Source organism: Scophthalmus maximus, chromosome 21 (assembly GCF_022379125.1).
Source record: "Scophthalmus maximus strain ysfricsl-2021 chromosome 21, ASM2237912v1, whole genome shotgun sequence".
NCBI lineage: Eukaryota > Metazoa > Chordata > Actinopteri > Pleuronectiformes > Scophthalmidae > Scophthalmus > Scophthalmus maximus.
The window spans coordinates 4912086-4925444 of record NC_061535.1 but is presented as its reverse complement, the minus strand read 5'-3'; the positions used below and the strand labels follow the sequence as shown (position 1 = coordinate 4925444).

The following is a 13359-nucleotide window of genomic DNA, read 5'->3' as shown; positions in this document are numbered from 1 at the left end:
ACAAGCAATGTTAAATGTACAGAGCTTCAATGGTGTTCATTGAAAAAAATTACAATTTTGAAATGGGCCTAAATAAAATTCACACAATATTTGGGTAAGTTATGAAATAATAAAGTAAATGAATAGAACTCAGAATATTACAATAACATTGATTCATCATAAATGTTTCATTGGACACACACACACCTCGCGCACGCACGCACGCATTCAATAGGAAGGCACTTTTCAGATTCATCCAACTAGATGTCAAAACCCAAAGAATGTGAGCATTAAAGTTATTTATTGACTTATCATTAAGGCACAGCAGATCATCAGTGACACAGTGCTGTCGTTTGAACACAGGTAACAGGAGTTGTAATGGCTTTTCAGTGTGGGGCAGTAGTGTAGCTGAGGGCAAACTGTGGTATTTCATTCATCACATTGGTGAGATTCGCTCAAGTCCTTGAGGGAGATGGTGTTGTGAAAATCCACTATTGTCTTACAAATTCATGTATATATATATGTATTCATGTATAATACATGAATTACGAAATACTCCAAAGATCAATAAGGATACAAAGTTTCCACATACCATTAAAGCGCAGTTGAATATGCTGGCTAGTTCCTTAATGGGATTACGAGCTTAATAGAGCAAACATGTTTACATGTACCTGCAATATTTGACCTTTCAGCAGTTCAACAATAAATATGCTCCCATTTATTGATGATTGATGATCACTATACAACAGTCTACTGGTCAGCAGCGCAGTAGAGAATACTGCCACTGTGACAGAAGAATGTGAGTGCAGTTTCGTTCCACTCTAGGTCAGACGGTTAAACAACAAATCAGAATTAATTTCAAACTTCTTTGGTGACGAGGTACACATGCAATCACGCAGACTCCCCCAAAAAAGTATATACTAACTATATAAAACGTACACTAGTTAGATCTATCTCAATGCACAAAATTGCATATTAAAGACGCAACAGGGATTTCAAGACTTTTCTCAGAAAGTGTCCCCGCGAACACCCTGCTACAGCTTTTCTGCACAAGAAATAAGGTCACTTCAGTTAAATACATCCTGGTTATGTAACAACCAGAACAGAAGACATACACAGCTGGATTGCTACAAGGCACCACACGCGAAAAAAAGAGTTAATACCCCTTCTGCGCATAGTTCTAAACACACATCAGTATAGTCGGTACACTCAGATAAGATTTATGCTTAACACTGACTTGTTACATAACACAGCTTTTGTTTCCTTGTTTGTGAGAGGCGGAGCTAAATGTCAACACATCATTCCTGTCTTTCTGATTACCCTGGTAGCCCAATGTTAGAGATTGTTTTTGGTAGACTGTCTCCAGTTATAATGAGCGAGATGCACTGTACGTAATAAGGTAATAATTCAGTCAGTTTTTGTAACAAACGCTTTTGGCTTACTGTTAGAATATACCTTTTTTCACCTCAGTCCTCTCCCCCTGTTTTAGAGAATAGTTCATTTCATTTTCAGTGTTTCGTTCTCCTCGTCAGTCGGAGCTCTCCGGAAAAGGTCAGTGGCAGTTTTGACACTTGGGATGGCATTTCTGATTGTTGACGTTGCAGTGACATCCACCGCTGGTGTCTCCAGGACCCTTGGAAAGAAACAGAATAAGAGTTAGGAAAAATGATGATTACATTTTTGTACGGGAGAAAAGAGAGATTTGGGAAATCTTTCAACCAAGGTTAAGGAATAATACCACCATTTCACAGAAGGAGACCAACAACAAAAAAGAGTTGGCTCCTGTGTAGCAGCTACGGTAGGTAAATCTGCGGGACAAAAAAATTGCCAAGCAAATACTTTTTTTATACCCTTGGTCCCCAGCGGGGCCCCCTGGTTACCCAGCAGATCTCAGTGTGGCAGACAGTGCAGCGTAGCCAATCGCATCCATCCCTCTTCTGCACTATAATGCCACACTGGGGACAGTACATCGCCTCCCCCGACTGCACAAGGGTCTGATTGTGAGACAAAAAGAGAGTGTAGGACAAAGAACAAAAGGGAAGAAAGAGAGAATATGAGATGACAGGATGTGGTTGGATGGCAGTTTATGTTTGATGTGGAAGAAAAAGTCATCTATTGGTCTGCTGGCTGCAGGGTAGCTGCCTTCCTCTTGTATCACCTCCCTACTGACTCAGACTGTCCGACTCCGCTGAGGCCTTCAAATCCAAACTTAAAACTCATCTTTATGCCTAAGCCCTTCAGTTAGCGCTTTATTATTTTATTATTTGAGGCTTGAAATACCTATTATTCTATGACAAGATGACTGTAAACTTCTCCTTCTAAATACTATAGTAGAGAATTTGATATGAAAAGTGTACTTCTGTTGTGATTCGGCTCTGTGTGGAAAAAAACTACTATATCTCTCATTTTCAACACATCTCTGCACTTCGACATTATTTACTCCAGATACATTCTACTAATACTGAACATTACAGTTCACCTTGAGTAGATGTGTCGTCCTTCTTGCAGCAGAGTCGTTAATAGCGCGGGCTGCGAGATCATCCTGGTATTGCTTACAGTTCATTCCCTCGTGGATCGACTGTAGAACCAAAGAAACACGAATGGTAGTTGTTTTTCTATAGTATCACAGGTGTGCCAGGTAAAAGAGAATTGATTCTAGTCTGAAGACAAAACAATGTCAACACGTGGAATGGCGATGACACAGGTCTGCTGTGACTTGTGTGACTTGAAAAACACGCCAAGAGTCGCATTTTGAAGCATCCCAGACAAGTTCTATATGACCAAGAACCAGTATGCAAACAGTGTCAAACAGCGTCTCCGGAGACAGGCTTCTGGGTCTGTACACAGAATTCAGGGAGAGTGACTTTCAACTCTTGACTTGAAATTAGTTGGCATCTGTTGCAGCAATGCTCCACACATGACGCCCACAACATTCTCTTGTTTAGACTAACGTACTTACAGCTGATCATTTGTTAATTTCATTCATTACCCTTTAGTTTGTCAAAATATAATGTTGACCTTTTAAAATGGTTCTACGCCAGGTCAGTCAATTAACACCACTACCACGTGTGTTATCATGGCACTCCTACAGTGTATGTAACACAAAAAAAGGAGATTAAAATAAACCTGTCTTAAAATAGCTGTTAGCCTGAGGTGACCCGACCAATTGGAAAAATGGGACTACTTTCATTTCTGTAGTTTCACTTGCTTCACTCAAAGGACGTGTTATTATCATCCTTTATTGACTGATTAGTCCATGGCTCAAGCTTTATCCCCAGTTATACTATATGCATACATAATGCATATATATGCACATTAACTTAACAATTTCAAGTGTGAACCCTGAGCTCACAGAGATAATATCCTAGAAACTATATGTTTTCGAAATAAGTGAACCAATACATTTCATACCTTGCAAATCAGGCAGTTGTGTTTCCGGCAGACGGGGCAGTGGAAGACGTTGACCGTGTCCTCGTACACACACCAGCCCCGACAGTCCGGGGTGGCACAGTGATAGCTGCCCTCACACCGAGACTCGGCCACCGACAGACCTCTCTGCAGCCAGCGCTCGTACTCCTCTGCCGGCACCAACTGGAGCGAGGCAGAGAGAGAAAACATAATAACAACAAAGTAAGAATGTTATAACGTCTTTACATAATTGTTTTTTAACATAGGATATAAGACCATGAGACAGCAGCTGTCTTCATTAGTCCCGGTTGGATCCCAGTTTATTGATAAACGTTTAGCAACTGTGTCCATGCAGAGCTGTTACTGCACCACAGAGCAGCTACAGGCTGAGAGGAGCCAAGCACTGGGCTGAAAACTAGTAACAGAGCAGAAGGTCTTGTCTTGTCATGGCTGGAACAGGAAGGAGCCATTTCTGCTGTAATTAAAACATAATGTACACTAAACACTCTGATGATTTATGATGCCAATACATCCGTCAGAAAATGGAAAATTGGACAAAGACGTTTGCTGGTGCCACTCACGGCTCTGATCTCCCTCTCCTGCAGGGAGCAGACACAGGAATACGTGTCGTCTCTGTAGGGACACGACACCTCGGGCTCCTCGCTCAGCATGATGACCGAGCGTAAACACTCTCTGGGTAAAGCAGAAACACAGGATATTTTAAACACTTACTCCTCTTCCCAGTAGCTCGTTTCCTAAGCACACCCTTTTTTTTCCTTTTCCCATTTTGCTCCCTCCCTTGACATGACACCACCATTCCACCCATTATGAGACTGCATACGACCAAGGTGTGTACAACCCTGTGCAATATCACAAAAACATTAAATAAGGGAAAGATATAAACTGAAAATTATTTTTGTTTATTAGACATTGAAAACATTCGACCTAAACTACAACTTCAATGCATCCAGCTTCATTGCATGAACAAGGTTATAAAACAACCTGTGAACACCACATATTCCTTAATTTCAGTGGCTGCAAGGTGCTCACCAGTAAACATGGAGGTGGGCGTGTTCTGATATGGCTGCCTGAATACAGAAAGTGTAGTAGAAATGACATTTATAGATGGCACTATGAGTGGAACTTTGTCAAGACAAATACTGATATAAAAATATTCAAACTGACTGTGCTTCTCTCGGCTCTGGCTACAACCCTTTAACATTTGGTGATACTGACCAGGGGTGTACTCAGTTTTGTTTCATATCTTTTTGAAATTCTCGCTAACTTTCTGATTCTTACCTGCAGAAGCAGTGAAGACACTCCCTCAGAAGCACGCCCTCTCCAGGCTGCAGGTCCACGTAGCAGATCCTACAGTCCACCATCTCCGGGTTTGGCACCAAATCTTGGTCGTCCACCATCAACAGCCGAGCAAAGTTTTCCCTGCGCTCCACCTCCTTTGCCTGAGACAAGGAGCGGTGTTGTCGGGAAGGTTAAAAATGTATATTCCACAAATAACTTCCCTTCAATTATTCATAGCGGCACCATGAGACACACGCCTAATACATGCAGACACGCACATTGTGTATAAACATTTTATTATCCGTTTCACAGAGTATATACAATTGGACAGTGCAAAATGATCAACTGTGGTATTGCATTCGATTTAGTGGCAACGTCTGCTCTGAATGAGTTCATTAAAAAGCCATTGGTGTGAAAAGTCAACAGTGATCGTGGTTATCCAGCTGAATGATTAATACAAATAAAAAGACACATTGATAGTCTTCTCATCAGAACCCCATTGATTGTTATCAACAAACAAAGTTCATCATTATATGTTTATGTGACGAAAAAAACCCCCACTGTTTAAAGGTTAAATGTAAATAATGGCTACAGATCAATATGGGTCTTCTTTCACCATATCAGTGTTTCATAAAATGTGAAATCACCTGTTCTCATACAGTTCCTCTACTGTAGGAAATCCTAAACATACACAACTCTGGAGACGGGAATGCACCTGAATCATCACTTGTATCATTTATTAATCATTCGGGGCAACACGAAGTAGAACTATGGCTTTAACAGGCTGCAGGTGTATAAGTGCATTCAAATGAGCTTTGTAACCTACATTCAACTTCAGAATAGAAATAACAGATAACAGTACGATATATATATATATATATATATATATATATATATATATATATATATATAGACATGCATAGAGACATAGGCTTGTGCATTAGATTTCTCGTGTGACCTAAAAGTGAGTGTTTGAAGAGAGCGGCAAAATCAGCGCTGCAGCTTCAAACTGTCCGTGAGTGACACATCAATTAACATGGAGTGTGTGTGTGTGTGTGTGTGCGTGTATGCCTGTGTGTGTCTCTGTGTGTGTGTTCAGTAGTCCTGGTCCAGGTTATACAGGAGTGAGTTGTTTTGAGGCCCGGCACTCCTCAGCTCCTCTCTTCTCCCTTTCTCCTTCAAAAAAACAGAGACAGAAGAGAAGAGAGTCAACCTGAGGGAGAGCCTGCAAGTTTCAATTTCATACTTCCCTCCTTATTGTTTTTGTCTGGAGTATTTAGGCACACCCAATTTTTCCTTTCCAATATTGTGCACAATGTTAGTTTGAGCTGTGAATTCTCTAACGCTTGAGGCATGTTTATTCATATGTACATATGGGTGACACAAACTGTTGTTGCATGCACACGGATGTATTGAATGTGCGTATATGTAAGACTGTTGGTGCGAGGTACGCTCTGCTACATGTGTGTATGTGTGTGTGTGTGTGTGTGTATTTTCTACCTGCTGGTACTGTCTGATGGCCTCCTTCTCATGCTGGATGCGCCTGAGTTCCAGTGCATCGGGTCGATATCCCCCCGGGATGATGTAGTTCTCCGGTCGGTTGGTGCTGCAGATCTCGCAGCCCGGCCGAGTAGGTTTGTTTATGTAAGTGCAAGAGGGGCATGACCAGCCCTGAAACACAGAGTAGCACTTTGTACTCATTGCTTCCAGTTGCCTTGTTGCCATTTATCTTACAGTGCATGTGTTTAAAAAAACATGTGAGAAACAGCGCTGCATGCAAGTTATGGCTTATTAAAGGCTTGTCATGATTACAATAGCACAATGGCTGCTGCAGTTGTGCATTACCTGGGTGGAGGACGTGACAGGGCTCAGTGCTTCATTGAGTTGAGGCATCTCGAGGTTGATGAGATCTTTGATCTCGCTGATGTTTCCTCTCTCTGTAAAAGTATACAACAAGATTTTATGGGCAATGACAGTGACAGGGAACAAATAACACATCATCTAACTCACATTAATGCCCTCACTCACCAGTGTTGCTGCTGCTATGGAGCCTGGGGGGCAGGGTGGTGTACGGCCTCCGGTCTTGAGTTGAGGGGCCGTTCGCGGGGGAAGGAGGAAGGGGAGGCGTAGGGAGCGACGGCGATGGAGGGCGGAGAAGCAGGGCACTCTCCTGGTCCTGCTGGAGGACTTGGAGCGTCAAGTGGGCGTGTCGGGCCGACAGGAGGTACAAGAAGGCGGTGTCGCCGTCCTGACGGACGCCGTATGATGCGAGAGAACGCTGGTTGCTGCACAGGCACTGCCCTATTACCCAGCGCTGCACCCGCGGGTGGAAGCCGTACTCGAGAAACATCTGAGGTTGTAGACGACGAAGGGAAGCGAAACAGGAGAGAACAGTAAACAACTGGGCAGAGTTGTTTTGGATATTGTGAAAGAAAATGTTTGAAGGAGACTAACCTGCTGTTTCAGTGCTGCAGTAGTCATGTGTGGGAAGACTTTCACAGTGACACAACAGGACGAGGAAGAATCTTCAACCACAACAGCCAAACTGTGAAATAAAATGAAACACTGACCATCAGTCACAATCTATAGTATACCTTGTATCAAATGTCTAAATGTAAAACCTTCAAGTTAAAATCATAAATAACACTCATGTTCCTACTTGATGTCAGCATCTTCATAGTCTCTGGCAAAGGGCTGAATCTTTAGTGTGGCATGTTGTCGTGCAAGCACAGCGGCGATGGCAGATGCGGACTGCATGTCACCTGCTTCTATGGCTCGGGTCAACTCTATGCAGGTGTCCTCTACGGATGGACAGACGCGTACGTGCACAAGGAAACACAGACAAGCCTACACAGGTGAACATACGTTGATGGCAAGCTCGCCCTGCACGGAGGATGTTCCCATACCTCCACAGAGCCAATGTGTGGGGCTAACAATGAGTCGATGGGTGAGCAGAATGAGTGAGTGAGTGTGTGAATTAGTTTACATCAAAAAAAAATTTAAAAAGTAAAAGGATAACATGATAGGTTGTATAAACAGGAAGCCGATCAGTGTACACACCTGTTTGTTGCAAGGCTGATGTGGTGTGAAGCGGGAGACCATCCAGGGGGCGCTGTGGGCCGTTATCTTGAGGGGCAACTGTCAATGCAAAAATGTTGAAAACCAGAAGTTAAAATATGAAACACAACAACGAGACCAACAAGAAGTATTCAGCTTTCTACAATTTATATGATCTTACACCAGTCTATGGCCATAGATGGAAAATCTTTGTTTACACAGGAATGGTGAATTTTATTTTGTTGCATCTTATCACAATTTAGATTCCTTTTTTTCACCCCAAATTTCATAGACATACTGTGAGCGAGCTCATCACATGTTCCTAAATACAGAGTTCAAAGAGTTGAGGTAGAGCACGACTAAAGCGAGAGCAACTCCTGCTCGGTCTTCAATTACACACTGTTAAAATTAGATCAGTTGAAAGGAAGGCTGCTGTGTCTCGTTCATCTATTACACCGTTATTTCCACATCCTCAATGTCTGTTTGAATGTCTAACGGGCAAGTCAGACACACCACTTCTTAGAAAATAAGCTCCCCATCCTTCGAGTATAACTCAATGGTGTTACCACACACGATCCTTTAAATCTTCTGAAATATTTCATGATCCTCCTAGATTAGAAGTAAAGTACTTGAGAGACATGTCCTACATCTATTCTTAAGGTCTCGTCTCAGCTCTTTACCTGTAAGAGGGAGATTCAGACATCAGCACTTCCAACTGTATTAAGATTGTTGAAAAATTAGAGCCTTGGTTTGTGTTGAACCTACAGCTGCAACTACAATTTTGAAAATAATGTCATTATGATGCCCATAGTCATAATCAAAGGTGGTTTAATACCAGTTTTAGCATTCTATAATTACATTTTCTTGTTTTCCTTTTCCTTTTTAGTTTTTCACTTCCTGCCATCTCTCATTTCTATTATTTAACTGCATAGATACATGTGAAAAGATCAGAAAGGCCACATTATCTAAGTAAGCATTGTTTGTTAAATTTGTTAAAATTCCCTCAAAAAAATGTAAACGTGAAGATTGGTTACAGTTGCTGAAACAGACGCTAGCGATGTGACCAATCATTGACCAGGCCAGTGAAAACCTCCTCTGTTTAAATGAATAAAAAAAATAAAAAAACACAGCGTGACACAACAAGCTTGTTTCGCACAAACTAAGTTCACCACAGGGCAAAGTCATTTCACAACTTGAGAATACACATGTAGTTTTTTTGTTTATCCCTTATCAATCCAACAGTCATTACCCCATGATGACAAAGCAAGAACAGCATTTTAGAAATTTTAGCAAATGTTTTAAAAGCAACAACTGACAACAAGTTGAAGCATCTTTGGCAGCGATTGCAGCCTCAGGTGTTTTTGGGGTATAATGAGGCAAAGTTTGCACAACAGGATTTGGAGATTTTCTGCCGTTCATCTCTGCGGCTCATTTTAAACTGTCAGGTTGGATGGGGAATGTTGGTGGACAGACATTTTAAGTTTCCTCCAGAGATGCTTGATTGGGGTCAACACAGGGCTCTCGCTGGGGCCCTTCAACACCATTCACAGGGTTTTCCCTTGGTTTGGCTGGGTGCTCCTGTTGGAAGTGGAACCGTTGGCTCAGTCTGAGGCCCTTAGGCTTCTGGAAAAGGATATCAAAGTACTTTCCTTTAACTCTGGCAAGTGTCCTGGTCGCTGCTGCTGTAAAACACACCCACAGCTTGACGCTGCCACCACCATGATTCCCCACTGGGAAGGTATTGGGCAGGTGACGAACAGTGCCTGGTTTCCTTCAAACAAGAAGCTTGGAACTGACACCAAACAGTTCAATCTTGGTTTAATCAGACCAGAGAATCTTCGCAAAGTCTTAGAGTCCTTTAGGTGCTTTCACGGAGACTGGTGCAGCGCTGCAGTGATGGATGTCCTTCTGAATGTTTCTCCCATCTTCACACAGGATCTCTGGACGTCAGCCAGAGCGACTATCGGGTTCTCCCAAGCCCAGTCAAGTTCCTTACAGGTAAGACTCCAATCAAGGTGTGGAAATGTCTTAAAGAGGACCAAGAGAAATTGATGGCACCTGAGCTCAATTTCAAGTGTCATAGCCAAGTGAATACTCACGTTGATGTGATGTTTCAGTTTTTTTCCTTTTCCATAAATCCGCCGGTTTTTCGCAATGTAATTATGAAGTATTGACGGAAAATTATCGGAAAATTAATTAAAATTATTTTAGCATAAGGCTACAACATAAGAAAAGGCAAAAAAAAGACAGTGAAGGGGTCTGAATACTTCTTAGAATGAACTAAAGTTATACTGACCTCTATGTGCTTCTCTCAATGATGACATCACCACAGTAGCCCACTCCTGGGCCTCCTGCTCAGAGCGGAAATTAAAGCTGATGCGGTCGTGCGGAGGCACGGTCAGATTCAGCTCATGGCACTTTGGTGACTTCACCTCGTAGTTGACTGTCCTCAAATCAAACTCGGCGACGGTCTGGAACGAGAAGAAGACAGAGCGAGAGGGACGGGGATGAGGAGAGGTGAAATGGAGAAGGAAAAGGAATCATGGAGTTACGTAATGCCAAACTGACAACTATGTGGGTCAGTGCATATGTTTTGGAAAAAACCCCATAATTTTATATTCCATTATACCACAGAAAAAACAAATAGATAGACATTGTTGCAGTGTGTAGCTAAGGAAATCTCAACCAATGGAACAAATATGAATTAGTCTAAAAGAATGCAATTAAGGGAAAACCAAAAAAGATTTTGTTTGGAACTTTCCCAAGCCGCTGAATTGAAATCATAATACTGTGAGGTGTGTCTAATATTTTCAAATAATTTCAATAATACACACACACACACACACACACACACACACACACACACACACACACAAGCGTGTGCACGTATACGATCTGTTCAGGCCGTGTGTCCTGGGTGTAAACAGTTGGGATTTCAGTATCCTCTGAGCTGAACACAGGGACCATAAGTGTTTCAGACCTCTGTCAAGGGAGGTTTGGTAAAATGAAGTGGACAAAAATGTCACATTGGCTATTACAATAGATATTAGAAGGAGATCACATACAACTGCCGACATGTTTGTGACATGGTTAAAGGAAATATTTCAGATAGAGTTTTTGAGGCAGAAAATATATGCCCCTTTAGCCACAACTCCCTTTTCACCTGGGGCTTCATCCAGCCCTGGTTTCAAACCTGTGAGTTCAGGACTATGAACCGAAGTTTGATTTTATTCCATCATACACGTCAAGGATAGGCAGTTAGTGTGGAGTCATGTTCAGAATCAGATCAGTCGAAAATATTTCAGTAAACTGGGTGTTTGATGTGACACGACGACAACAACAACAACAACAACAACAACAACAACAACAACAACAACAACACCCTATTCTGCCTTGCTCCCGTGAACTCACCACACTCCGGCCGGTCTCGCCGCCGTCCAGCAGCGACAGCCGGAATTCCCCGGACTTCCCCGGGTCCATGCTGAGCTGAAGGCGGAGAGACTCTTCGCCGGCACCCGGAAGACACAGCGGCCGAATTCCGGAGTGGCACACCGACACCCGGACCGAAATGAGGACGGTCTGGCAGCCGGGCTGCGCCAGCGAGGCCCCATGGTGGTGGTGGCCGGGGAGGGCGGCGGCGGACTGGTCCTGCGAGGAGCCGGGGGCGTGAGTCCAACCGCCTGAGCTCAGCGACATGGTGCCGACAGCCTCATGTAGAAAACACACACACACACACACACACACACACACACACGGGGACCGCTGGGTTGTTTACGTCCTGTCCCACGGTGTTGTTCCCTTCCCCTGGTTCTCAGCACCTGTCCGAGACACTTCTCACATCGCGTGTCGCTCGCGGGTCTTCATTCGCCTTAATGTCAACAGGAAGCAAGTGTCAACTGTTTGGAGCGACTTCAGAAAAAAAAAAAGAAAAAACTACAGCCCGAGCTGGAGGTTTCACTTCTCCTCACTTCCGTTTTTGCCAAAGGTCCGTTTCACGCAGATGTAGTGTTTCTCTTCAACATTAAGAGCTATCAGAGTTTTCCTTCGAGGCCTCCCATACTCTTCTGTCCACGCGGTTGTTGTTGTTGTAGTTTGATGCTAGTGACTGCGATGAGTCGTCGTTAGCGCGTTTGGTTTTTTTTACTTCGTTGTGCGCATGCGTTAATAGGAGGATGACGTACGCTGTTTTAATATTTATAAAGGTCATCTGCATGGTTTTCTATTTTAAACCTCACAGGGGAAACATTTTTTAGTTGGTCCGTTTCTGAGCTTGGGAGATTAGACAAGTTATCCTGCGATACTACGATGCGGGTTGTGCCTGTTCATGAATGTTGTAAGAGGAGACAATCTTGTCCCCCTTGTGCAGTCTTTGATTTGACACACTCACGTCGTACAGCGACATCTAGTGGCCGTGGGTCGCCAGAGCAGCCTCATTAGTGCTGGTCATCGCCTCCTTCAATCAGTAAGGTGGAAATAAGTGAACTAAAAATAAAATGTGACTTGTACCCATGTCCTGTATTCGACTCATGAATCTGCCAGAAAGATTTTCTATGAAATTTTTAAAAAAGCTTCAATTGCAAATAATGGCTGTAGGTTAATATGATTATATGTCATCATATCAAATACAGACGTCACACATAAGCTACATACCAGGAAAAGAATCAAGATGGAGAAGAAGAAGACAAAACAAAATCGAGTTTGTAATAAGAATCACAATAAGGCTAACGAGACTTGTGTTTTTTGTTAATCATCTAACCCAGTTCTAAAATGGGGAAAAAAAATATATTTTTAACTAAATAATTGAATGGATGGAAGAGTCTGTTGTTGCAATTCAATGCAGTTTAACGTTGTGGCGATATGTACAGTAAGCCTGTTTGACCACACAGGGGCAGCAAAGCATCTCATATTAAAAAGTGACATGATCCTCCCTCTCTTCTTCATAATAATTCAACTGAAATCTTTTTAGTTGATTAAACAGATTAAAACAATTTAAAGCAGTTTAAGAAATGGGTCTCCTATATGAAAAACATAAATGTGTTTGCATGCAATTTGTAAGTATTGCAGATCTACTTCAGCTTTACTTGCAACATTCATTTTTATTGACTATAATCGTAATTGTCTACACATATAAAACACAAGTGCCACACAGATGGGACTTAAACCCCCAATTCCCAGCTCCAGAGGCTGATGCCTTGTCCATTAGCCCACTGGGCCCATTTACAGGGTCACGTATGTATCAAACAATTATGTATTATTTATTGTAAAAGTCTATTATTCACATCTGTAGGTAGTGATGGAATCCCCAGGGAGGCCTTTTCTATCTTTGTTACCACTGAGACACGTTTAGTGTCGTGAAATATTAATATTTGCACAACTTCTAAAACTGAAATTCAGATGGATTTAAGTTCTGAATGAAAGCTCGACGGGAAAATCCCTTCAATGAAACGGACTTCAGTTGATTTCCCGATGCAAGTATTTTTGTTTAGTCTTTTTCAGGGGCGATGCTAAACCAAGCAGGTTCAATGAATGTCCCGGCCCACACACACTTTGTGTGTCGGTCAGGAATTATGAGGCAATTAACAAAATTTACTGTAGCACAAAACGGGGAATGATTTA

At 42.5% G+C, this 13359-nt stretch overlaps 1 protein-coding gene across 1 annotated transcript; it reads right to left on the bottom strand.

The window, feature by feature from the left end:
• Positions 1 to 263: 263 nt before the first annotated feature.
• On the bottom strand, positions 264 to 11904 carry shrprbck1r (sharpin and rbck1 related). Its single transcript, XM_035619280.2, has 15 exons — positions 11712 to 11904; positions 11155 to 11611; positions 10040 to 10214; positions 7747 to 7824; positions 7346 to 7487; positions 7141 to 7231; positions 6715 to 7036; positions 6532 to 6623; positions 6187 to 6357; positions 4687 to 4847; positions 3969 to 4080; positions 3391 to 3570; positions 2459 to 2557; positions 1830 to 1973; positions 264 to 1612 (listed from the first exon to the last, which is right to left on the bottom strand). Exons 2-15 carry the CDS (start codon positions 11437 to 11439, stop codon positions 1532 to 1534), a joined length of 2133 nt encoding a protein of 710 aa, XP_035475173.1. The 5' UTR covers positions 11440 to 11611; positions 11712 to 11904; the 3' UTR covers positions 264 to 1531.
• Positions 11905 to 13359: the final 1455 nt, after the last annotated feature.

Excerpts from the sequence above, each read along its gene's own strand:
- shrprbck1r (XM_035619280.2), bottom strand. The coding sequence starts at position 11,439 with ATGTCGCTGAGCTCAGGCGGTTGGACTCACGCCCCCGGCTCCTCGCAG. Across the intron at positions 7,825-10,039 it reads ATTGAGAGAAGCACATAGAG|TTGCCCCTCAAGATAACGGC; the intron begins GTCAGTATAACT and ends TTGCATTGACAG. Across the intron at positions 2,558-3,390 it reads ACAACTGCCTGATTTGCAAG|TCGATCCACGAGGGAATGAA; the intron begins GTATGAAATGTA and ends TTGGTTCTACAG.